Source organism: Bubalus bubalis, chromosome 23, assembly GCF_019923935.1.
Source record: "Bubalus bubalis isolate 160015118507 breed Murrah chromosome 23, NDDB_SH_1, whole genome shotgun sequence".
Lineage (NCBI taxonomy): Eukaryota > Metazoa > Chordata > Mammalia > Artiodactyla > Bovidae > Bubalus > Bubalus bubalis.
In genome coordinates this window covers 19,911,454-19,936,251 of record NC_059179.1, presented here as the reverse complement: position 1 = coordinate 19,936,251, position 24,798 = coordinate 19,911,454, and the positions used below count along the sequence as shown (strand labels likewise).

The 24,798-nt window shown below is 40.4% G+C and overlaps 1 protein-coding gene across 3 annotated transcripts in view; it reads left to right on the top strand.

The window, feature by feature from the left end:
* HPSE2 (heparanase 2 (inactive)) overlaps nt 1-24,798 on the top strand; it is a 727,458-nt gene that overhangs the window by 534,453 nt on the left and 168,207 nt on the right. For all 3 annotated transcript variants that reach the window (XM_025274425.3, XM_025274427.3, XM_025274426.3), the window contains exon 7: nt 11,743-11,836. In XM_025274425.3, coding sequence (XP_025130210.1) covers nt 11,743-11,836 — 94 coding nt within the window. The remainder of the gene's footprint in view (nt 1-11,742; nt 11,837-24,798) is intronic.

Sequence of the window (24,798 nt, the reverse complement as noted above, 5' to 3'; positions counted from 1 at the left end):
CAATATTGTAAAGTTTAAAAATAAAATAAAATTAAAAAAAAAAAATAAAACATTTTAAGGAACTAGTGTCTGATATATAACATAATATATAATGTCACTCTAAAATTATTGATATTAGTATTTTTATTATTCCTATATGTATTTATACATGTATTTGTATGTATATACAGGTGCATGTATACAGACATACAGAACTGATGGGCATGATTTTCTCTGAATGTTGATAAAGTTGGTGCACTGAGATTTGGTTTAATCACCAAATTCTTTATACTTTTCGTTGTCATGTTTAAGTTTTAAAATGTGTGTATTTTTTAACAGAATTATTTTTATTATATTTAAAAATCATGAATCAAAAGAATAAAAATAATTTAAAGGAAAATTATAAAATATTAATGATACTCAAATTTAATTGTACAAAAATGCAAATACTGAAATTTAAAATAGTTTCTTTGGGGGCTCAATTCACATTCCATACAACACAAAAACCAACCTTATATTTATCCAAATCTTGAAGTCTAATTAATAGACGGATACCTCTCTCCCCCTCAGTCTGTCCCTCTTAACACAAATAAACACATATACACACACATGCATGTTTGTTCATGATAAATGTTATCATGTTCATCATAAATAGTTTCTTTTAAGGCCTTACATGGGGAGAGCCAGCCTTTCTTTTAAAATGAAGACATGGCTATTGTTGTGAAAAGAATTATACTGGTGTAAGGTTTTTCTCTAGGTGCAATATTCTACACAGTGTCTATACTTCAAGGTGTAGCTCTATGACATTGAGTTTGCTGGGAATAAATGTTAAATGTTGTTTTCTAGTCGCTAAGTGATGTCCCGGAGAAGGCAATGGCACCCCACTCCAGTACTCTTGCCTGGACGGAGGAGCCTGGAAGGCTGCAGTCCATGGGGTTGCTAAGAGTCGGGCACGACTGAGCGACTTCACTTTCACTTTTCACTTTCATGCATTGGAGAAAGAAATGGCAACCCACTCCAGTGTTCTTGCCTGGAGAATCCCAGGGATGGGGGAGCCTGGTGGGTTGCCGTCTTTGGGGTCGCACAGAGTCGGACGCGACTAAAGCAACTTAGCAGCAGCAGCAAGTGATGTTCGACTCTTTTGAGATCTCATGGATTGTAGTCCAACCAGGCTCCTCTGTCCATGGGATTTCCTAGGCAAGAATACTGTGGAGGGTTGCCATTTCCTTCTTCAGGAGATCTTCCTGACCTAGGGATCAAGCCCACGTCTCCTGCATTGGTGGGCAGTTTCTTTACCACTGAGCCACCAGGGAGGGAACTAAAATATACAGAGTATTGGTGAATACAGCTAGAGTAGCAGTTTGTGTGTGTGTGTGTGTGTGTGCGCACGCATGTACAATTATGAGTGCTGGGTGTCTAGAAATAAGCAATATCATCATACAAAGGAGAGCTGAACCTCTGCTTTTCCTGCTTGTGTGATACATGCAAGTTAGGATGTGCGATTTCATTGACAATATTGATGCTGAAATAAATCTACCTCAAACTATGGCTGGCCTTCAAAGGAAAACTCAGGTTTTCACCAGCAGCCTAGTGGAGGATACTGGATGTAAGTCAAAAGGCTGCCACCCACTGATATGTAGCTTCCATTAACTGACCTCCCTTCCAATATTTTAGATTCCATGCCCCCTCTGGTCATTAGTAATCACCTTAGTCATTATTTCACCCTGAACTCAGTTTGCCTAGATATAGAAGAATAAGAATCATCTCTCCCCTCCTCAACTGTCCTTGCATGATATTAGAATTCAGCCCATTGTTGACAGTTACCTAGTCAATTCAAACTAGAGTTCTCTGGGTTAATCTTTTTATTTTCATAACAGGGACCATTTTCTCTCAAAGGACAACCTTTTTATTATACACTGTTGATCAAACAGATTGGTGTAATGGAGCTTTGTAGTAATGAATACGTATGTACTAGGAAATATAACAACATTGTTTTCTTATAAATAAACCCCCAAATCTCAGAGGCTTAACAATTAGACATTTGTTTCTCAATAATGTCACATTCAATGCTGAGGTATCTGGTGGATGGCCTTTTATGTGATTTTTCAGGATCCTGATTTTGTCCATCATGTGACTTCTCCTTGGAGACTCTTCCATTCATCTGGCAATGGAGGAAAGAATATATAAGGAAGGACATGGCTTTTTAATTTCTGCTCAGAAGTGATACACATCTCCAGCTACTCTAGCCTAAGGTGGCACATCACTTCTGCTCACAATGCTTTGACCTATTAGTCTGATGGGCACCCCTTTTGTGATCTAGGCAGAGGTATAACAGGTTCTGGCTAGGCTGCTGCTTCTTGTACACAGCTCTGCACTGTGGAAGGGGAGCACAAAATTTGGGTGGTCAATAAATTATCTCCACCCTCTCCAGAGGAGCTGCTGCTGCTACTGCTGCTAAGTCACTTCAGTCATGTCCAACTCTGTGCGACCCCATAGACGGCAGCCCACCAGACTCCCCCATCCCTGGGGTTCTCCAGGCAAGAACACTGGAGTGGGTTGCCATTTCCTTCTCCAATGCATGAAAGTGAAAAGTGAAAGTGAAGTCGCTCAGTCGGGTCCGACTCTTAGCGACCCCATGGACTGCAGCCTACCAGGCTCTTCCGTCCATGGGATTTTCCAGGCAAGAGTACTGGTGTGGGGTGTCATTGCCTTCTCCACTCCAGAGGAGAAAGCCCAGGTAAATGTGGGGCTCACCTTAGGTACCATGCCTTTCTCAAGGATCACAGCTTGAGTTGGCTGCTGTCTGACCAAAGAGTTGTTATGTATTTTGTGTTCAATTTTGAGTTGTCTGTGGCTGGAGGGTAATTCTAATCTAATTCATGCTGGCTGGAACAGGAAATACTACTTAATTTGGTTTTAACCCAGCATTTCTTAAACTTATTTTTGACAATAGAGCCCCTTTTCTTCATATAACAGTTACTGATAAAAAATATTTTGAAAAACACTTGCAAGAAAAAGAGTAAAGTTATAGCATCTCCATTCCTTTACTTATCTCCCCAGGTTTTTGCTTTTGTTATTGTTTTGCTCGTGCTTTTATTTGTTGTAATTGTTTCGTTTTCTTTAGCTCAGTATTGTTTAGGTGTTCAGGATGTTGAAATAGGTAAGACTAAAGGACGTTGAAAAGCAGCAACTTGATTACAGACAAATGAAGTAAGCACAGTAGTCTTCATAGCCCTCACACTTGGCAGAGCAGAGTAGAGGGGGACGTTTTTGGTATCTGTTGCCTAGTACCTACTTGGTCTCTGGTTTCCTAGTTACCATGTTTCTTGTCTTTTTTTGTTGCACTGGATCTTCATTGCTCTGCTGGGGCTTTCTCTAGTTATGGGCGAGTGGGGGCCACTTTTGATTGTGGTGCGTGGGCTTCTCATTTAGGTGGCTTCTCTTGTTGCAGAGCACGTGCTCTGGGGCACAAAGGCTTCAATAGTTGTGGCACACAAGATTAGTTGTTCCAAGGCATGCGGAATCTTCCTGGACCAGTGATCAAACTCATGTCCCCTTCATTGGCAGGCAGATTCTTGTCCACTGTACCACCAGAGAAGTCCCTTCTACATCTCTTTGAGCCACAGGTGATAATCTGCAAAACAGTGAGTGTTCAGGAGGTTAAATGAGACACCATATGTAAAACAGCTAGCAAAAAAAAAAAAAAGAAGAAGAAGAATTTAATACATATATGGCTCCTCCCTTCCTTATTCTCCTTTCTCTGTTTTCCTAGTTAGTAATGCACTAATTATAGTTAAGTTAGTTGTGCTATTCAGCTACAATGGCAATTATATGAAAAGAGGTCAGGGAAAGATTGTGGTAACTGTATAAGCTCCCAGTTTACAAACACTGAATGAAAATAAATACTGCACATAGATGGTTAGATTCTAGTAACTTAGATCCTACCAATCCTATTATTGATGACCCACAGTTAAACTGACCAGGAAACTAATGACTTAAGCTTCAAGCCCTTCCCTTGCATTGATTCCTAGGAATGCTGGGAGTTGCTCAGAATTGTAGGATGTTCTAGGTGGTGAGGGGGAAGCACTGCTGTGTAAACATTTCTGGTAAATTGCGTAAAGATCACTCAGAAAAAGAGGGATTTGAAAGAAGTTTCTGGGAGTTTGTTGTGATTTATTTTGTCATTCTAAATAAATATTTACTTTTGTACCTAATTTTGTGTTTCGTACTTCTGATTTCCTTTTCTTAAAGAGGGTCCCACAAATTGTTTACATTTCAGACTCAAAACACACAGATACACCCCTGCTCACACTTTTGGTGCCATCACGTGCTACTACTCTGAAAATTCCCAGAGTTGCCCCCCTCAGAGCATTCTGCAGATGGCTTTCCTATCCCTCTCCTTCCCTGCTCCCCTGGAGCTCTTCTTAGCACTGCTAGGATCAAGGGCCAGCTGTTTGAGTCCCTGCCAAGACAATGTCTCTCCACATGCATTGTGTCCACTGGGGAGAATGATTAGGGCTCGAAGCTCAGGACCCAAAGTGTGCAAGGAATTAGGAGAGAGAAAAGTTCAAGAAAATTAGGCCCTTGTGACTGTACTCAAGATTCAGGCCCACTCTTTTGGTGAATTGTGGGTTAGATTATACAGACACCCATGCTTTCATTAAATATATCTTTTGAGTACCCATTATGTGCCTGATGGATTGCCTACCACCTTGACTGTTACTTGTATAATTTTTCAATGATAACATTTTACCAAACTCTGAAATTCCTGTACCACAACCCTTCAGTCATTTGGGTGACTCCTTTATAGATAATATAAGAACTGGTTGAAGAAAGCCAAAAGACATCTACATTTCATAGGACCTTTTTTTTTCCCTAACAGCATTTATTTCATCTAAGCTCTACTTCTCAAAGTAGTTCTGAACACAAGATAATAATGTTGACCCATAGCAAAGACGATCAAGAATAGTGCAGCCTCAGAAAGCAAACCAAAGGTAAATATGAAAATGTGCTCAGTGGGAACCCAGAGGGAGGCCCTTGGAGGAGGGGAAGATAACAATTTATAAAGCTTTGGAGAGACTAGCATCAGCCTCTCCAGTGTTTGACTTCAAGGTGTCAGAATAGCCTTTATAGGTCAATAGGGTTGTTCTAGTGATTATCCAAACTTCTCTCCGATCCAGTGGGGAAGGCCCCAGTTTTATGGCATTACCTGCCCAGGCAGGAGGCAGGGTGTTAGAACTCTGAGTAGACAGCCCCTCCTCCTGAAAGCAGCAGGCAGCAAAATAGGTCCGGAAATTCCTGAGCTTTGGAAAGCCAGCACCAATGCAATTACCTGAAATAAAAGAAGAGGTCAGACAATAAGGGGCAAAGGTTTTTCCTTTTAAAGCAAAGAGCCAGGTAAACAAAACCAGCTGCCCCTGGAGCCAACAAGCTCTCCTCATTAAATGTTTTAAGAGGCTAATGGGCATAAGTGGCTAATTGGAGTACAATCCTGAAGACTAAATCTAGGGGCCTAGAGAAGGGGGAAGGGGACTCAGGGTTAAGCAAAGAAGAAAGGAGACCAGACCTGCTCCTGGCAGAGGATCCCTATCTGGCCAGAATGGAATGGAAATAAGAATAAGATGATTTCATCTGGAGTCTCTAATATTTGTTTGGATCTCTGTGATGGCTTCTTGAGAATCAGCTGGGACAATTTTATGTTTATATGCTAGTGGAATAGGATCTGGAGTACGTTTTTAAAATAACTAATTATGGGAATGAACTAATATAATTTAATATTTTAATAATATATTTTAATTTTAAAATAACTAATTATGTGTATTTACTATGAAAAGTCTGAAAGGGTACAAGTCAAATGTTAACAATGAGTTTCTCTAGGTGATGGACTTACCAGTGATTTATCATTTTCATATTTTAATTTTATGTGCATTTCCTATTTTGTCTATAATGAGCACTTGTTCCTTTTATAATAAACAGATAAAGGGCAGACTTTTAAATAAGATGAAAAACATTAAACAAAAAAAATTTAGAACAAAAGAGAGCAAGAGAGTTGGTGAATGAATTGGTAAGTAGTTCCATTTACTTTGTATACTCTGTCCTCTTTGCTGCCTTCCCAGGTGTGTGCTTGGCATGAGCTGCCAATCTGGAGGCCAGCAGAGGAAGGGATGATGGTCACTGGTACTGAGCCAGACAGGCTCTTTGTCCACACACATGTCCACACCATTGTCCACACACAATGGTCTCAAGCCCATTGTGTTTGTAGTAGTAGTTCACACAAAGGGTATTTCTGCACAGCCTCTCCTTGCTTCAGCTTTTAGTTGAATATCTCAGCCATTTGTGGTGTGATCCTAAGAGATGCTGAGATTTCAAGAGAGCTTAGAGGAGGACTATGATTTAGAGGAGGACCTAAATTTATCCATCTAAGCATTTCTAGAACCTACCTTTCTGCCAGGTTTATGTGGAAGATGCCAAAGCACATCTTACTGGCAAATTCCCTTCCTCTGTCTTTCCCTTCCTTTCCTCTCTGATTTTTTTGGTCCTCTGGTGCCTTTGTAGCCGTCGCTAAGCTAGTTAACTCTTGAGAAGAAACCTTGGCAGCTCAGAATCGTCTTTACCCTCCCAGTTAGGAAGACAGAGGAAAGCACAGAGAGTTGCCCATCACTGGACAGTCAGCTGGAATCCAGTCCCACTTCCACTTACCCAGTCTTGGTTAGAAATCACCATCTTTTCATTTTTAACAATTTATTCTTTCCAAGTGGTTATCATAGGCTCTTATGTCCAAATCTAACTGATATATTGAGCCCTTTACCATAGGCAGCCACTATCAGAGAGCCAAATCTCTGAAATAGGCAACATTTTTCAAATAACTACAAACTGCTGACACTGAATGTTTTCTAAGAAGCTTCACATATATAAAGTCCCAGGGTACCCAAGAAAAAGGCTCAGGTATTTATCAACTCATACCTATGGTTCAATTGTCTCCTCTCTTAAAAGGGAATACTAAATTCTGTAGGACCAAAGTTCTTATTGGCAAATATATGGGGAAACAGTGGAAACAGTGTCAGAGTTTATTTTTCTGGGCTCCAAAATCACTGCAGATGGTGATTGCAACCATGATATTAAAAGATGCTTACTCCTTGGAAGGAAAGTTATGACCAACCTAGACAGCATATTAAAAAGCAGAGACATTACTTTGTCAACAAAGGTCAGTCTAGTCAAGGCTACAGTTTTTCCAGTAGTCACATATGGATGTGAAAGTTGGACTATAAAGAAAGCTGAGCACCGACGAATTGATGCTTTTGAACTGTGGTGTTGGAGAAGACTCTTGAGAGACCCTGGGACTGCAAGGAGATCCAACCAGTCCATCCTAAAGGAAATCAGTCCTGGGTGTTCACTGGAAGGACTGATGTTGAAGCTGAAACTCCAATTCTTTGGCCACCTGATCCAAAGAGCTGACTCATTTGAAAAGACTCTGATGCTGGGAGGGATTGGGGGCAGGAGGAGAAGGGGACAACAGAGGATGAGATGGTTGGATGGCATCACTGACTCAATGGGCATGAGTTTGAGTAAACTCTTGGAGTTGGTGATGGACAGGGAGGACTGGCGTGCTGCAGTTCTTGGGGTTGCAAAGAGTTGGACACAGCTCAGTGACTGAATTGAACTGAAAGTTCTTATTTCCCTAGTACAATATAAATGTGGATTTATGTTTGCAAATGAAAGTTGGTGAAACTTCATGGTAATATGGGGTTCCTTTGGCATCCAAATGTGAATCTGACTCAGACTGCAATTATTAAAAAGACACTGTGATGGTCAGGCTGGGGAAGGGACTCTTATTCAGGCCAAAGACAGAGGCAATGTTCAGGGCCACAACTGAGAAGCTTTTAGAGGATCTCCCATTTCTGTTAACTTCTCTGATTCCCTGAGAGAGCTCATCTATGGCCATGATTTCATTCATTATTTACAAACTGAAGAAAAGAAAACAGCGAGGTCAGCATTTTCTATCTCAACTTTTCTGTATGCTGACTTCTCACATCTCCAAGGACCCGTTTTCTCTTGATATGCTCTGTGTCTTTGGTATCTCAGGCAGAATAATTTCTCTCCTTTGACAAGCCTAAAACCTAGTCTGAATGGCCGACATGTCCTTGGCACCAGTGTCCTCTAAGACATTCTCTCTCATAAGCTCATGATCGTCACTGACTCCCTTCCCATCTCTTCTACACTCTACAGCTTTATTTTATTAGTTCTTTCTTCACAGGCTCTCACTTCTACTTTTTCTGTGACCTCCCGTACTTAGACTCAGATTCCTTCTTGCCTGCACTGTTGAGATAAGATAACCTCGTCACACTGGTTTCCTGCCTAGAGTTCTCTAGGCTCTCGTCTAATTCATGGCCCTCAGGATAGCCTGAGACCAACTGAGAATGATTGAATCCAGCTTGTTAGGTTAAGAGTGGGGCCAAGAATAGGCTCTAAAATGCTTAAGCTAAAGTTTTTACTGGAATTCCTCCCCCACATGTCACATGAAGGAGGAGCTGGACTATTGCTGGGCCCAAGAAAACAGCTGTTGAGTGAACAGTAAGAGGAAGCCAATGTTAGACCTTTCCTGGGTTCGAGCTGTGCTACAGTGGATCCGTACTAGAAGGGTATGAGAGTTGATTCCCTGTCCCACATAATCACTCTCAGGGATGCTGTCACTGGCTTACCTACTTTAGACCACATGACCACTAAGATCTTTAGACTCCAGACTTTTGTAGCATAATCACAGCCCTCCCCATTTCATTCTCTCTCTCTCTCTCCATCTCTCTCTTTCTCTCTTCCTGCCCACCTACCGGAAATCCAGAGTTTGTTTTTGCTCCTCCATAATACCCTCATTCCAGATCCTACAGTGGATGAACAGTGTCTTTCTCCAGATAGGTGTTTCCCTGCTCACCCCGTCCCATGGCTTTTTAGTTTGGGTTGCTACCACCTTGGATATTTAAGGAACCTGGAGGACAGATTTGGTTATTGAATACCTTCTATGTGCCATATTCTGTTCTCAGCATTTCTCCTGATTTTTATTCACAGAGTACAGTAACCCTGTGAAAATATATGTTTGGGTTCTTTTTAAACCAATTTTAAAGAAGGGGAAGCCTAGTATCATATAGGTAGTATATGGCAAAGCTGAGCTTAAACCAAGGCTTTCAAACTCCAAGTTTTGTGTACTTGAGAAAAGTGACCAGAGGAAGGAGGGGAAGAGTGAGGCCCCTCAACCCTGGGTCATGGACTATGTGGGATAGGATGCATGTTCACAGGGAATCCTACATATTGAAAGAGTACATCTGGCACTTTTATCTCAAGGAGCATTAAACTATACGTGCTGCCAGCAAAACTTATATTTCTGATGTTTAAAATAGTTACTGGGAGCTAACAAAGAAAAAAGAGGAAACTATAATGTATTTGATCAAAACATAAAAGAACACTAATTACAGTACATTTTTAACATACACATAGTCATTATGTAATATAATACAAATATTTATGTCTTTCATTATGTGTTATATTAACATTGCATGAATTATTTTTTTATTTAAACACTGCAGTGTTTTCATATGCCTAGCTTTCAGGTAGTAAGCTGTCTAATCACAACTTAAAAACAATTGGAGGTGCTGACAGTGGAGTACTAATAGAGTTGTGAGGTGATGGATATGGACATTACTAGCTCCGTGTGTTACACATAGTAAATGTTTATTGGATCTGAGTCTAGCATCTAGTACCAGGAATGAGGTGAAAGGTCCTGTCATTGGTTTATTTTATTCCCTAATATAAGTAACCACCCAAATTTTCAAAAGCATGTACCCTTTGCCACAACAATTTCACTTTTAGAATTCTATACACATGTAATTTAGTCAATCTCCTATTGTTTATGACCCCATCTTTGTGAGCTGAAAATTTAGAGAAATCAGAAAGAACTTAAAGTTGTTGAATGCTTACTGTATGCCAGATACTTTAGGTTTATCTGTTTAATCTTCAAATAATCCTGGGAGGCAAATAGGCTACCTCTCTTTTAAGAATAAGAAAACTGAGGCCCATAAAGGCCAGGCATGTTGTCCAAGATCATATAGATAGTAAATATCTGATATGGAATTTGAATTCAGATATCTCTGGCTCCAAAACTTGGACTCTTTCCAATATACCAATGATTTAAACATTAGAGTCTGTGGAAATGTGTGATGTGGTGAGGGAGGCCAAGGGGAAGGCTGAATGGGAGGCACTCAGCTACCACCCACACTGCAACCAGAGCACCTGGTTCAAAGTGTGATTACAAGGAATTTTAACCATTCCACTACATCACGTATTGGAATGGCAATTTAACATTACAAAGGATTTTCACATGGTTCTATAACATGTACTGAGAGGTCGGTGACTAACTAAAAATGACATAGTCTATCATTATTCATCAACCAAGGAGACCTAAGTAGATTGGAAAATGCATCCAGGAGTCATAAGTTTTGACTTAAATTAAATTGATTTAATTTGAATTTTTTTTTGCAAAGATGAGTATTGGGATGTTTAAGATAATGAAGGTCACTTAACCCTGGGCTTAGTCTTCAGAGTAAGAATTCTCAGAGAGTCCACACAAAGCCGGATGGACTTGTTTTGGTTGAATGTTAACAGTGTAGCGTCAACACAACTTGATGTTTCACTTAAGCCATCTAGCAGAACCAGGGACACTGCCACCCTGAGGAGTGCCAAATGTTGCTACTTTAGGATAGGGCACCTGGACTTTAGTCTGTCTTTCTTATTTGTTTATTCATTTACTGTAGAGGTAGAAGGAGGTTGACTACAAGGTTTTTGCCAGGGAAGTGAACTGGAGATGAAATTTTTGTGGCACACTCACTGCAGAAGGCAATGGCACCCGCTCCAGTGCTCTTGCCTGGAAAATCCCATGGACGGAGGAGCCTGGTGGGCTGCCATCTATGGGGTCGCTGAGGGTCGGACACGACTGAGCGACTTCACTTTCACTTTTCACTTTCATGCATTGGAGAAGGAAATGGCAACCCACTCCAGTGTTCTTGCCTGGAGAATCCCAGGGACGGAGGAGCCTGGTAGGCTGCAGTCCATGGGGTCGCAAAGAGTAGAACACGGTTGAGCAACTTCACTTTCACTTTTCACTTTCACCCATTGAAGAAGGAAATGGCAACCCACTCCAGTGTTCTTGCCTGGAGAATCCCAGGGACGGGGGAGCCTGGTGGGCTGCCGTCTATGGGTCGCACAGGGTCGGACACGACTGAAGTGACTTAGGAGCACTGCACTAAGTCTGATTTTTTGTGGTTGGTGTTCTCTTATTTAAAGATGTGGAAACCTTTCAAAATGTTTGAATAGTCTTGCAAACCTCTCACATGCCTTTATTATTTTAAAGTGGGAGTAAGGATGGTATGGAAGGGATGTTAAATTACTTTCCCTATGGAGGCAACAAAGTAAGCTTTTCCCCATTAACCAATTCGTGTTATGGATTCCTATCAGTTCCTATAGAGCAATAAATGCAGTTTCAATGGACAAAGGCTGAAAAAAATCACAGTATTAGCCCACAAATGGACGTAAAAATAAAGAGGATAAGATGTTTATTTTTGTTTGAAAAGTATGCAGGATCCAAACTTTTTTGAATGTAAAAGCTCAAGTGAACCCTGGGTTGCTGTTTCTCAGGCAACAGAGACCTCTGGCTAGAGAAATATATTTGTAATCTCCTGCTTGAGATTTTACCTGATTCTTATTTTATTTTTATTCCAGTTGCTACATTGATGGCCGGGTGGTCAAGGTGATGGACTTCCTGAAAACTCGCCTGTTAGACACACTCTCTGACCAGATTAGGAAAATTCAGAAAGTGAGTAAAAATCTCTGGGGAAGAAGAGGAGAGAGTTTGGGAGTAAGGCAAGGAAAGGTCACAGGGTTCCAGCTGGATGGTAGCACTGTGGATAGTACAGTCTAGACTTGCATGGCCATGAGCTACCGCTCACAGTTGATGATTGTTATTTATTGTTTTTAGATTGAGAAGGGTTTGAATGCGCCATATCCAGGTTTAAACACTCCTATATTTAATAACAAATACTTTGTAATAGTTTGCTTCTAAATTGTGAGTTTCTTAAGGGAAGGATAGGTTTACTTTCTTTTTGTAAGAGTTTATTTTGGATTAGTTTAAGAAGAGGATGATTACATTCATTTAATGGAATTGTGGTCTAGGGTATTGGCAATTTTCAGCCACCTGTACAGTACTCCTAGGCATCTTAGAATCAGCCAAGTAACATCTTACTTTTGTAGACATAGATTAAGCAATCACATGTAGGTCATATTAGCAAGAAACCTGTGGTCAGTAGTTCTCAAACTTGAGTAAAATGAAAATCACTAGAGGCTGCTTGTAAATTTTCCACTCTCACTTCTGATGTTTTGACTTAGTGTGTCTGGAATGGATCCCAGACATCTCTGCCTTTTAATAGTCATCTGTCAAGTAATTCTACCCAATGCAGATCACATTTTGCAATACACTAGATTAGTTAAGTCTGAATTGTGAGGATCTTATGTCTACAATTTCCATCTGCCTCTATAAAATAGTATCTCATCTTTCTTTAGTTTCCTAGTCAGGTACTTTTCCAGGGAAAAGTGAAAGTGAAAGTCGCTCAGTCATGTCCGACTCTTTGCAACCTCAAGGACTATATAGTCCATGAAATTCTCCAGGCGAAAATACTGGAGTGGGTAGCCTTTCCCTTCTCCAGGGGATCTTCCCAACCCAAAGATCGAAACCTGGTCTCCTGCATTGCAGGTGGATTCTGTACCAGTTGAGCCACAAGGGAAGCCCTTTCCAGGGAATGGAGACCTTTTAAACATTCAACTTCCTCTTGGGCAAATTAAATACATCTTTGCAAAAAAAAAAAAAAAAAAAACCAGGTAGGCCCCCACTAATATGAGATGAATGGGGGAAGTTCCCTGGTAGTCCGGTGGCTAGGAATCCATGCTTTCAGTACCAAGGTTTTGAGTTCAATCCCCAGTCCAAGAACTAAGATCCTGCAAGCCATGGCATGGCCAAAATATATATATATATATATACGGGATGAATGAATAAATGAATGGGTAAATAAATAAATGGCTCATTATAAAATTAGTTGTGTAAGAAAATACTATTTGGAGCAATCATAGAAAAGCACTTAATGTCATACTCAGATTATAAATAACCCATTGAGTCTTTAGAAGCTGTGAGGCCTCAGGACTTCTGAATTTCTACATCCCAGTCTGATCCCTCTGGGGATCAGGTGCATTGACCAGCACCCTTATTTGTCACTGTCTCCTACTAGGCAATGCCTAGGAGAACTAAATGATTTGAAATGTCTGTCAGTCTCTGCTTGACATTCACTTAGTTTTTAATATTTAACTACTATTTACTGTGCTTTTAACAAGTAGCAGGCATAGTGCCAGCTGCTGCGGATACAAAATCGAATGAGACATGGTCTTTCCCCTTGAGGAACTTTACAGTTTCAGGGTTTAATACTTACTTTGAGCAAGCTGAAAAACATATTACCTAATGGAGTAGAATGTCAACCTTTTAAACTCTAGAGTTTTCTAACAACATTATGCTAATCCAATATTAGTCTCTAAAAAGAGGGGAGGAAATTTCTTTCATTTATTCACTTGTTCCTTCTTTCATTCAATGGATATTTACTGTTTACTGTGTTCCAGGTACTATTCTAAGTTTTTGTATTACAATAGTGTTCAACATAACAAGTCGCTATATTTTTGGTTTTTCCAGCTTTGAGTCTAGCAACCTGATCCAAGGATTATCACTGGAAGTAAAATGATTCAGTGGTGTCATGGCACTGTGAGTGAAGGTTCTAACTGTGTTCATGTAATTCTTTAAGTATAACTAGGTCAAAACCAAGACAAATGAGTTAGGAGTTAGATTCTCGTCTTTCTCCCCACAACTTAGTACTCTCCACCACTGAATATTCCTTCACCATCACAGAATGTCCAGAGACTGAAATAAGAGGCTAAACTCACTTCCTGATTTGTCCAGGCAAGGCTGAAGAAACTTAAGGAAAAGGTCTCAAATTCTGGGCACAATTGAAATTCAGATCTTTAAAAACACGTCTGATGGACACAGAAAAGGAGAGCCAAGTGTGATTGCAGAAAGGAGCAGTGGAGCCTTGAAGAGAAATGACCTACATATACAGAAGGCACCTGGCAGGGGGTAGATAGAATTAGCACTAGGGCCTGGAACCACCTTTTGGCTCTGGCAAATACAAAATGCTCAGCGGTCCCCTCAGGCTTACGTTTCTGTTCTGGTTATGTCTTGCTGTGCAATAAATTATCCCAAAACTTAGTGACTTAAAACGATCATTTATTATGACCATGAATTCTATGGGCCAGGAATTCCCATAGGACGGCTTTTCTTTGCTCCATTAGTTTCAGCTGGAAAACATGAAGGCTAGGCTAATTCAAAGGCCAGTGACTGGAATCATCAGAAGGCTCATTCACTCTGAAAGTTGATGTCAGTTGTCAACTATCACCTTTGTGGGGCTGATAACCAGAATACCTCTCCTTGTAGCCTTGGACTTCCTCTTGAGGTTTTAAAGTCAGATGCCCAAGAGAGCGAGTCAGGTGGAAGCTCTATTAACTTTTCTACCTATCCTCAGAAGTCACAGGGCATTGCTTCAACCATAGTCGACTCATTAAGACAGTCACCAAGACCCTTAGGGATTTAAGAGAAGAGGAAGTAAACCTTCTTGATAAGGGAGTGACGAGGTTCTGGAAGGGCATATAAGACCAGAAACATTTTTTCAGTCACTTTGAGAAAATACTGTCTGTTTCATCCTCCTTGTTTTATTTAGTAGCCCATTCAGTTCTCTCTCTGACTGGTTTTCTTTTTCCAAATCTCTTTTATAAAGCTCTTGCCAGAGATTGTCTTAAATGGGTATCTGCTAGTGTTGCTGCTAGATCACAGATTCATTGAGGTTTGACTCATAGGATAGACCTTCTACTGGCTACAGTAACCTGGACCCAGTTGTTAGGGCCTTGAGAAGGGGAGTCTCTCACCACAGCAAAGGATATACTAGGTAGTGGCCTGATTTGGGGAGATGAAGGCTAGGAGACCAGAGAAGAGTCATCAAGATTTGTCAGTTGAAAAGTTACTTTGGCTGTTCCTGAAATCCCCTGTGGGTGGAATGGGGGTTTGGGAAATTTGATACTAGGGTACAGTCTGGGGCAGAGTGATCAAAGTTCTTTGCTGTGAGCCCCCCCAATCAGCTTGGAGATGGACCAAGTAAACATTTTATTAGGTATATACATGGAACTCTCATCCAAAAGCTAGAAATGCAATCTGTTTCTTTTTTATTTTGAGAAGTTCAGAGAAATCTTAATGATCTCTCCTTAGGTCCTAGTAGTGGAAAAAGGGTAGATTTCCTACCCAAACAAATTCATGCAAGGTTGGTTTATATAAGACAGTGGTGAGGCTGTTTGAAGAAGAGATAGGAGACAGGATTTGAAGTCTAGTGGCTTGGGTTGTATGACCCTCAGCCATTCACTTAACCTTTCTGATTTTCTTTCTCCACCTGTAAAATGAGATTGCTAAGAACACAGCTCTCTCTATCTGTATCCGTGTGTTCTGCATCTATGGATTCAACCAAACACTGATTGAAAATATTCCAGAAAAAAGCATTTTAGAAGGTTACAAAAAGCAAAACTTGAATTTGCCAGGTACTGGCAACTATTTACCTAGCATTTTCATTGTATTAGGTATTATAAGTAATCTAGAGATGATTTAAAGTACAATACATGGAAGAATGTGCCTAGGTTATATTATAAACACTACACCATTTTGTATACGGGCCTTAAGCAACTGCAGACTTTGATATCCACAACAGTTCCTGGTACTAGTACTTGGTAGTGACCATTGTACTATCCTCCTTCCCTCTTAAGGAGGTTAGGAAGATCACATGAGACCCTGATTTGTTCATTGCTAGTGAATAGTAGCTCTTATTGCCGTAATTATTGTTGTTTCAGTTATTATGGTTGTTTTTTAATAACAATTCATTTTACTGGTGAAGCTTCATGTTACCTTTATTCTCAACTTGTTCTTTGCTTTCTTCCTCTTTCCTCTTTCTTTGAACCCTGGAGAATATGATAGGTGATATTTTTGGCACCTGAAAGACAGTGACTCAATTGCTAAAAACAGCTGTGGTTTCCAAATTTGGACTGCCACTTAAGAATGTTTAGTTTTCTGAGCAGTGGGTGAATTCTGGTTATATGAAAATCTACATGATGCATTTGAAAACCAAACAGAGACAGTGTTTGGACAACCCACTCATTTGGGTGATTCACGCACTCGCTCCTTTCGATTAGAATGAGAATAATTGTCTGTACTTTGAGAGATGAGGGAAAGAGTTGAGAATCTCACAATGCAGCCAATAGTCCGATGGGAAAGTGAGAGATGTTTAGGATACAGTGCAGATGGTATAGTGTGGATAGCTGGGCAGACTCCAAAACAATAACATAAGAACCAAGATGAACCATTTTGGCTCAAGTCACTTGGACTCTATGATTTGTATCTTCATTTCCTAGAGGAATCAGAGGAGGAAATAACACTTTTTGATATTATTTTCAGCAATTCAATAAGCACAGGAAGGAGTTGGTGAAATCCCAGTCATAAGGGAAGTATTTTCAAAAATACTGTCCTTATGACTGTATTTTGAATACTAAATAAACCGAACAATTGGCTTCCCTACTATTTGAAAATTTCCTTCCCTCCTCTTTTCCTTCTTTCTTCCTTCATTTACAAACTATAACATTCTTGTGTATTCCAAATTCCTGAGGATAAAACAATGAGCAAGAAGGATATGGTGGTTATACTCACAGACTTTATGGTCTAGTGGGAAAATAGTTAATGAAACAAACAATGATAGTAAGATGCAATGACTCACGTAACAGTGGAATTTAGGGTGCTACAGGAGCCCATGGTGGGATGTATCTACTGTAGTTTGTAAAGGAAGGGAAATTTCAGATATTAGGGAAGCCAATATTTTTTGTTAATATCATCATTATTTATGATTGCTTATAATAATAAAGAGTAATTCTTTTGAAATCTTAATAGATGCAGTAACATTATAGCACTTTTTCCAATATATCTTAGTGGCAGGATCATGGATGTAGGTAAGGCAGAGAAGTATTGAATCCTTTGGAAGTAATGAACAGATTAAAAAGGAAACTTTTTTCTCAATCAATCTCTGGTTTACCTACTAGTTATATCAAAGTATATCAAAGGAGAAGAGAGTAGAAGAATAACAGTTACTCTTAAGGGTCATAGAATAACTGATGCACAATTAAAGGAAAATGAGGACAATGACAATGTTAACCTTCTCTAATGAAGAAAACTGAAAATGAAAACACACTAGTTGGTTAAGAACAGTGGTATTACCACTGGAAAAAAATCAGTGTTTGATTGATTAATGTGTTGACTAATTCATTCAATAATTTATATATATTTGCTCAGTTCAGTTCAGTTCAATTGCTCAGTCATGTCCAACTCTTTGCAACCCTATGGACTGCAGCATGCCAGGCCTCCCTGTCTATCACCAAGTCCCAGAGTTTACTCAAACTAATACCCATTGAGTTGGTGATGCCATCCAACCATCTCATCCTCTGTTGTCCCCTTCTCCCACCTTCAATCTTTCCCAGCATCAGGGTCTTTTCAAATGAGTCAGTTCTTCACATCAGGTGGCCAAAGAATTGGAGTTTCAGCTTCACATCAGTCCTTCCAATGAATATTCAGAACTGATTTCCTTTAGGATGGACTGGTTCGATCTCCTTGCAGTCCAAGGGACACTGGAGAGTCTTTTCCAACACCACAATTCAAAAGCATCAATTCTTTGGTGCTCAGCTTCCTTTATAGTCCAACTCTCACACCCATACATGACTACTGGAAAAACCATAGCCTTGACTAGATGGATTTTTGTTGGCAAAGTAATATCTATGCTTTTTAATATGCTGTCTAGGTTTGTCATAACTTTCCTTCCAAGGAGTAAGTGTCTTTTAATTTGCTCAGTCATGACCATTTCCATCTCCAGGGCATCTTCTCAACTCAGGGATCCAACCTGAGTCTCCCGCATAGCAAGCAGATTCTTTCCTGTCTGAGCCACCAGGAAAGCCGATGCTAAATGCTTGTTTCAATGTGCCAGTGCCTACTACAGTGCCTATCACTTAGCAGGCTCTCAGCCAGTATTAGAGGGAGACTCGGAAGGGAAGGTGAATCAACAGAGTAAAATAGTGATAGGAGTGTGGAAGAAGCAAAGTAAATCTTTTTCTCATCTCATTCAGATGTGCTATCTCTGCCATTCAAATCCAAAAGAATCTAATTCACTACTAATTTTGTAGCATAGTGTTAAATAGATAGAAATTGATTTAGGCAACCATAAGTGGACTATGAGGCTTCCCAGGTGGTGCCAGTGGTAAAGAACCCGCCTGCCAATGCAGGAAATGCAAGAGACATGGATTTGATCCCTGGATCAGGAAGATTCCCTGGAGGAGGGCATGGCAACCCATTCCAGTATTCTTGCTCGGAGAATCCCATGGACAGAGGAGCCTGGTGGGCTACAGTCTATAGGGTCACAAAGAGCTGGACATGACTGAAGTGACTTAACACACACAGCACACAAATGGGCTATGCCTATCTGTAGGCATGGTAGGAGAGTTTCCTCTGGGTATGTCTTTAAGGGTGAAAGAAAGGTCTCTGTGGCTCTGAGTAACATTTTAGTCAGTTTGCTAATGCCAGATACTTTACTTTAGAAAAATATATTTTGATTCTACTTTAGCGGGAGAAGCGACTTCACTTTCCCTTTTCACTTTCATGCATTGGAGAAGGAAATGGCAACCCACTCCAGTGTTCTTGCCTGGAGAATCCCAGGGACGGGTGAGCCTGGTGGGCTGCGGTTCATCTGTGTCATGTTTTAGATTCCACCTATAAGTGATATCATATGGTATTTGTCCTTCCCAAGACCAGGTTTGGATAGAGGGGAAGAGAAACACAGGCCAAGGGAGAACTCAAGAGACAGAGGACCCTAAACACAAACTGTGCCCCACTGATACCTTAGGTGACATCCAGGTGTGGTTCTAAGTTTTATGGGGCTGGCAACTTATACAATGGGGACCACTTTAAGAAAAAGAAAACAAAACAAATTTGCATGTTTTAGAAATATATCTGACCATATGAACAAATTACTAGGGCCCTTCCCAAGACATTAACAGAGGCCTGGGGAAATGGGGAGCTAAAGTTGATGAGCTTTGCAGTAAATTGTTGTCTGTGACTCCACTTGACTATGCATCTGAAAATGGGAGAATATGACCCAGTGGAACTTTTGGCTCTTCTCTTTCAGATATAAGACACTGATGATAAATAGGGGAATCTAGCTGGAAAGATATGTTTACCACAAAAAAAGCTCCAAAGTTTTGTTCAGTGTCATTCTGTGAACTATATTTCCTTGATTCTTAAACTCAAACAATGATAGAATTCCAGCTAAGCTATTTAAAATCCGAAAACATGATGCTGTTAAAGTGCTATACTCAATATGCCAGCAAATTTGGAAAACTCAGCAGTAGCCATAGGACTGAAAAAGGTCAGTTTTCAAAGAAAGGCAATGCCAAAGAATGTTCAAACTGCAGTACAATAGCATTTATTTCACATGCTAGCAAAGTAATGCTCAAAATCCTTCAAGCTACACTTCAACAGTATCTGAACCAAGAACTGCCAAATGTAAAAGCTGGGTTTAGAAAAGGTAGAGGAACAAGAGAACAAATTGCCAGCATCCATAGGCTTTCCTGGTGGCTCAGATGGTAAAGAATCTACCTGCATGCGGAAGACCCAAGTTCAATCTCTTGGTCAGGAAGATCCCCTGGAGAAGGGAATGACAACCCACTCCAGTATTCTTGCCTGGAGAATTCCATGGACAGAGGAGCCTGTCAGGCTACAGTCCATGGGGTTACAATGAGTTGGACATGACTGAATAACTAACGTTGGATCATAGAAAAAGCAAGAGAATTTAAAAAATAAACATCTACTTCACTGATTATGTGAAAGCCTTTGACTGTGTGGAACACAACAAACTGTAGAAAATTCTTAAAGAAATGGGACTACCAGACCATGTTACCTAACTCCTGAGAAACCTGTGTGCAGGTCAAGAAGCAACAGTTAGAACCAGACATAGAACAACAGACTGATTCAAAACTGGGAAAGGAGTATGACAAGGCTGTATATGTCACCCTGTTTATTTGGCTTCTATGCACAGTACCTCATGTGAAATAGTGGGCTGAATGAATCACAAGCTGGAATCAAGATTTCTGGGAGAAATATCAACAACCTCAAATATGCAGATGATACCATTCTAATGGCAGAAAGCAAAGACGAACTAAAGAGCTTCTTGATGAGAGTGGAAAAGAAGAGTGAAAAAGCTGGCTTAAAACTCAATATTCAAAAAACTAACATCATGGCAACCAGTACCATCACTTCATGGCAAATAGATGGGGAAAAGTGGAAACAGTGACAGACTTTATTTTCTTGGGCTCCAAAATCACTGCAGACAGTGACTGCAGCCATGAAATTAAAAGGCACTTGCTCCTTGGAAGAAAAGCTATGACAAACCTAGATAGCATATTAAAAGACAGAGACATCAATTTGCCAACAAAAGTCCCTATAGTCAAAGCTGTGGTTTTTCCAGTGTCATGTATGGATGTGAGAGTTGTACCATAAAGAAGGCTGAGTGCCAAAGAATTGATGCTTTCAAATTGTGATGCTGGAGGAGACTCTGGAGAGTCCCTTAGACTGCAAGGAGATCAAACCAGTCAATCCGAAAGGAAATCAACCCTGAATATTCTTTGGAAGGACTGATGCTGAAGTTGAAGCTTCAATACTTTGGCCACCTGATGCGAAGAGCCAACCCATTGGGAAAAACCCTGGTGCTGGGAAAGACTGAGGACAAGAAGAGAAGGGGACGACAGAGGATGAGACAGTTGGATGGCATCACTGACTCAATGATATGAGTTTAAGCAAACTCCAGAAGGTAGTGAAGGACAGGGAAGCCTGGCGTCCTGCCATCCATGGGGTTGCAAAGAGTTGGACATGACTTAGTGACTGAACAATAACAGCAACCTTAAATTTAATAATAGCTGGAGGGAGAGAGTAAACAGCTGGCTAGTTCCTTTTGATGGAAAACATTCTTATTTCAAAACCATTTGATGCATTTTAAAATGCATCAGCTTACAGAACTATAGTAATTGTATTACCTTTTAGGTTACAAATTCCGTCCACTGAGTGCATCAAATATTACCAATCCATTGAAGAAACCAGTAAGTTTTTTGAAGGCCACACTTGCTAAGTAGTAAAATTAGAACTCCTAATTCCAAGGCCCACACTGTATCAAATACACCATTCTGAATCTCCCATGCATGTTGACCGTTAATTTTGTAACCCATGTAATATTTATATTCCTGACCACCCAGGATTAGTAAACCTTTTTAAAAAGAATACTGAATGTTCTTGGTGAGAGAATATCAAATTGACCTCAGTCAGTTGATATAATCTGAGGTGGGTGTTCTAGAAGTGAGGGCTGAATGAAAGTTGGGTGCTACACTATTAGGTGATATATAATATTATCACGATATTAGAGAGTGGACGAGGACAAGGATTTTCAGGGAGCGATTTGCATTCATTCACTGGACTCCATTCATGTTTCATGTACACGGTTTTTGTCCTGCGTATAGTGAGGTCCTGTTATGTGGAAGGCAACGAGTATATTAAGGACATATTGGGGGACTAGCCCTCAGAACAAATTGCTCCTTGAAACAAAAATCTTCTTCATGAGGAAAAGGCAGCTTGTGGTGACCGTCTAACATTTCCACATGGAAGTGGGGAGATTACAGGGTTTGTCCTGAGCAAGAGGAACTTACCTCTGAGGCCACTGAAACTTAGGACTTGTCAGTAGGTAGACAGTCCAGTAAGCCTGAGGGGTTGGTTAGTCACAGAAAAGGACTGGAGATGGGAAGAAGAGTAATTTATGTGCAGGTAGCTGCTGTCCAGTCTTTCCTTCCACCAAGCACTTATTCTTGAACACAGTCATTGCTTTGGTACTGTGAAACTTTCTTCCTCATTTTCTTGCCTATGCTCATAATTTCCTTGTCTCCTCTGTGACTTTCCTTTTTGTGTATTTTCTTATTTTAATTCTATGTTTAGTTGCAATTACACTCAATTGCTTTTCTGCAGTTTGAGATAACAAGAGCAGAGAATGCAATTTTAAATCCTAAAAATGACACAGAAACAGAAGCCACAAATTAAAAATTGATCTGATACCGAAAGAAAATGGGCAAATATGGCACTCTGGAACAGGGAGATGATAAAAAGAATTATACAGAAAAAAATTAATGAAACTGACAGGAAGTACATTAGGCAGAAGAAATAAATCAGAAAGAATGTGATGAGATATTGGAATCACTGAGCTCAGAATAGCTCAGCTTGTCTTACCTGAGAAGAACATATTAAATATGGAGGCAGTTTAGTGAACCAGAAGCTTCTAGGTCTCCTCAAACAACAAAATTCAATTAGAAAGTGAACAGAGTTCTGAGCTGAAACTGTGAAAATTTAATGTTTGTTCTTATGATTCTGAAATTATTAGTTATATTTTTTGATACTCAGCCTTTCCATTGGTAAAATATTACTCTCTCATTTATTAACAAGTAAACTACTTCATTGTCTCATTATTTAACAAGTATTTAATAAGCAAAATGACTGACAAACATTCTATAAGGCATGCAAAATGGGAAAAAAAATATGGCTTTCTTAAGCTGCTTATAGTGTAGGAGGCTAGGCGAACAGAAATTTACAACTCAGTATAATAAGGTCAAGAATAGTGATAGATTCAAAGAACTTTGGAGGTCAGAGGAGAGAATTAATATCTTGAAGTTTTGAGAGAAATTTCACAAATGAGATCACATTAGAAATAAGCCATGAAAAAAACAATGTCTCAGACAACATGGGTGAGGAATGAGTAAGGGAGAAAGTGATCAGTGAAATCCTAAAAGAAGATCATGTAGTTGAAAAACAGTGAGTCCATTGTGTGGTGAACCTCAGGTCTTGTGGGGAGAGAGAGGAGGAGGCAGCTAAGGGGTGGTTATGAAGGGTCTTAGATACCAAGTTAAAGCAGTTGGCATCATATCCCATAGATCAGTGGTTCCCATCACCATTTCACCATATTTAACATGCTTTCGGGCCATCTGACCTGCCTCTTGAGAAACCTGTATGCAGGTCAGGAAGCAACAGTTAGAACTGGACATGGAACAACAGACTGGTTCCAAATAGGAAAAGGAGTACGTCAAGGCTGTATATTGTCACCCTGCTTATCTAACTTATATGCAGAGTACCGGAGAAGGCAATGGCACCCCACTCCAGTACTCTTGCCTGGAAAATCCCATGGATGGAGGAGCCTGGTAGGCTGTAGTCTATGGGGTCGCTAAGAGTCGGACACGACTGAGTGACTTCCCTTTCACTTTTCACTTTCATGCATTGGAGAAGGAAATGGCAACCCACTCCAGTGTTCTTGCCTGGAGAATCCCAGGGACAGGGGAGCCTGGTGGGCTGCCATCAATGGGGTCGCACAGAGTCGGACACGACTGAAGCGACTTAGCAGCAACAGCAGCAGCAGCAGCAGCAGCAGCATGCAGAGTACATCATGAGAAACGCTGGGCTGAAAGAAGCACAAGCTGGAATCAAGATTGCCAGGAGAAATATCAATAACCTCAGATATGCAGATGACACCACCCTTACGGCAGAAAGTGAAGAAGAACTAAAGAGCCTCTTGATGAAAGTGAAAGAGGAGAGTGAAAAAGTTGACTTAAAGCTCAACATTCAGAAAACTAAGATCATGGCATCTGGTCCCATCACTTCATGGCAAATAGATGGGGAACACTGGAAACAGTGTCAGAGTTTATTTTTCTGGGCTCCAAAATCACTGCAGATGGTGACTGCAGCCATGAAATTAAAAGACGCTTACTCCTTGGAAGGAAAGTAATGACCAACCTAGACAGCATATTAAAAAGCAGAGACATTACTTTGTCAACAAAGGTCCATCTAGTCAAGGCTATGGTTTTTCCAGTGGTCATGTATGGATGTGAGAGTTGGACTATAAAGAAAGCTGAGCACTGACGAATTGATGCTTTTGAACTGTGGTGTTGGAGAAGACTCTTGAGAGTCCCTTGGGCTGTGAGGAGATCCAACCAGTCCACCCTAAAGGAAATCAGTCCTGGGTGTTCACTGGAAGGACTGATGTTGAAGCTGAAACTCCAATACTTTGGCCACCTGATGCGAAGAGCTGACTCATTTGAAAAGACCCTGATGCTGGGAAAGATTGAGGGCAGGAGGATAAGGGGACGACAGAGGTTGAGATGGTTGGATGGCATCACCGACTCAATGGACATGGGTTTGGGTGGACGCCAGGAGTTGGTGATGGACAGGGAGGCCTGGCGTGCTGTGGTTCATGCGTTTGCAAGGAGTCGGACACAACTGAGCGACTGAACTGAACTGAACATGCTTTCATGGACAAATGAACAAAATCAACTACGAGCTGTGTGTAGTTTACTGGCTCCTTTGCTTTCTTTCCATGTTAAGGAAGCATTTCATAATTCTGGCGAATGAAAGGAATGTTATTATGATAACTTTGAACCTACTTTATTTTATCAATACTTTTAAGTAAGTCATTCCCCAAATCACTGTTTTAAATATTGTCTGAAGCAAGTCACTCATAACATGTCTGCCAACTAGTCACA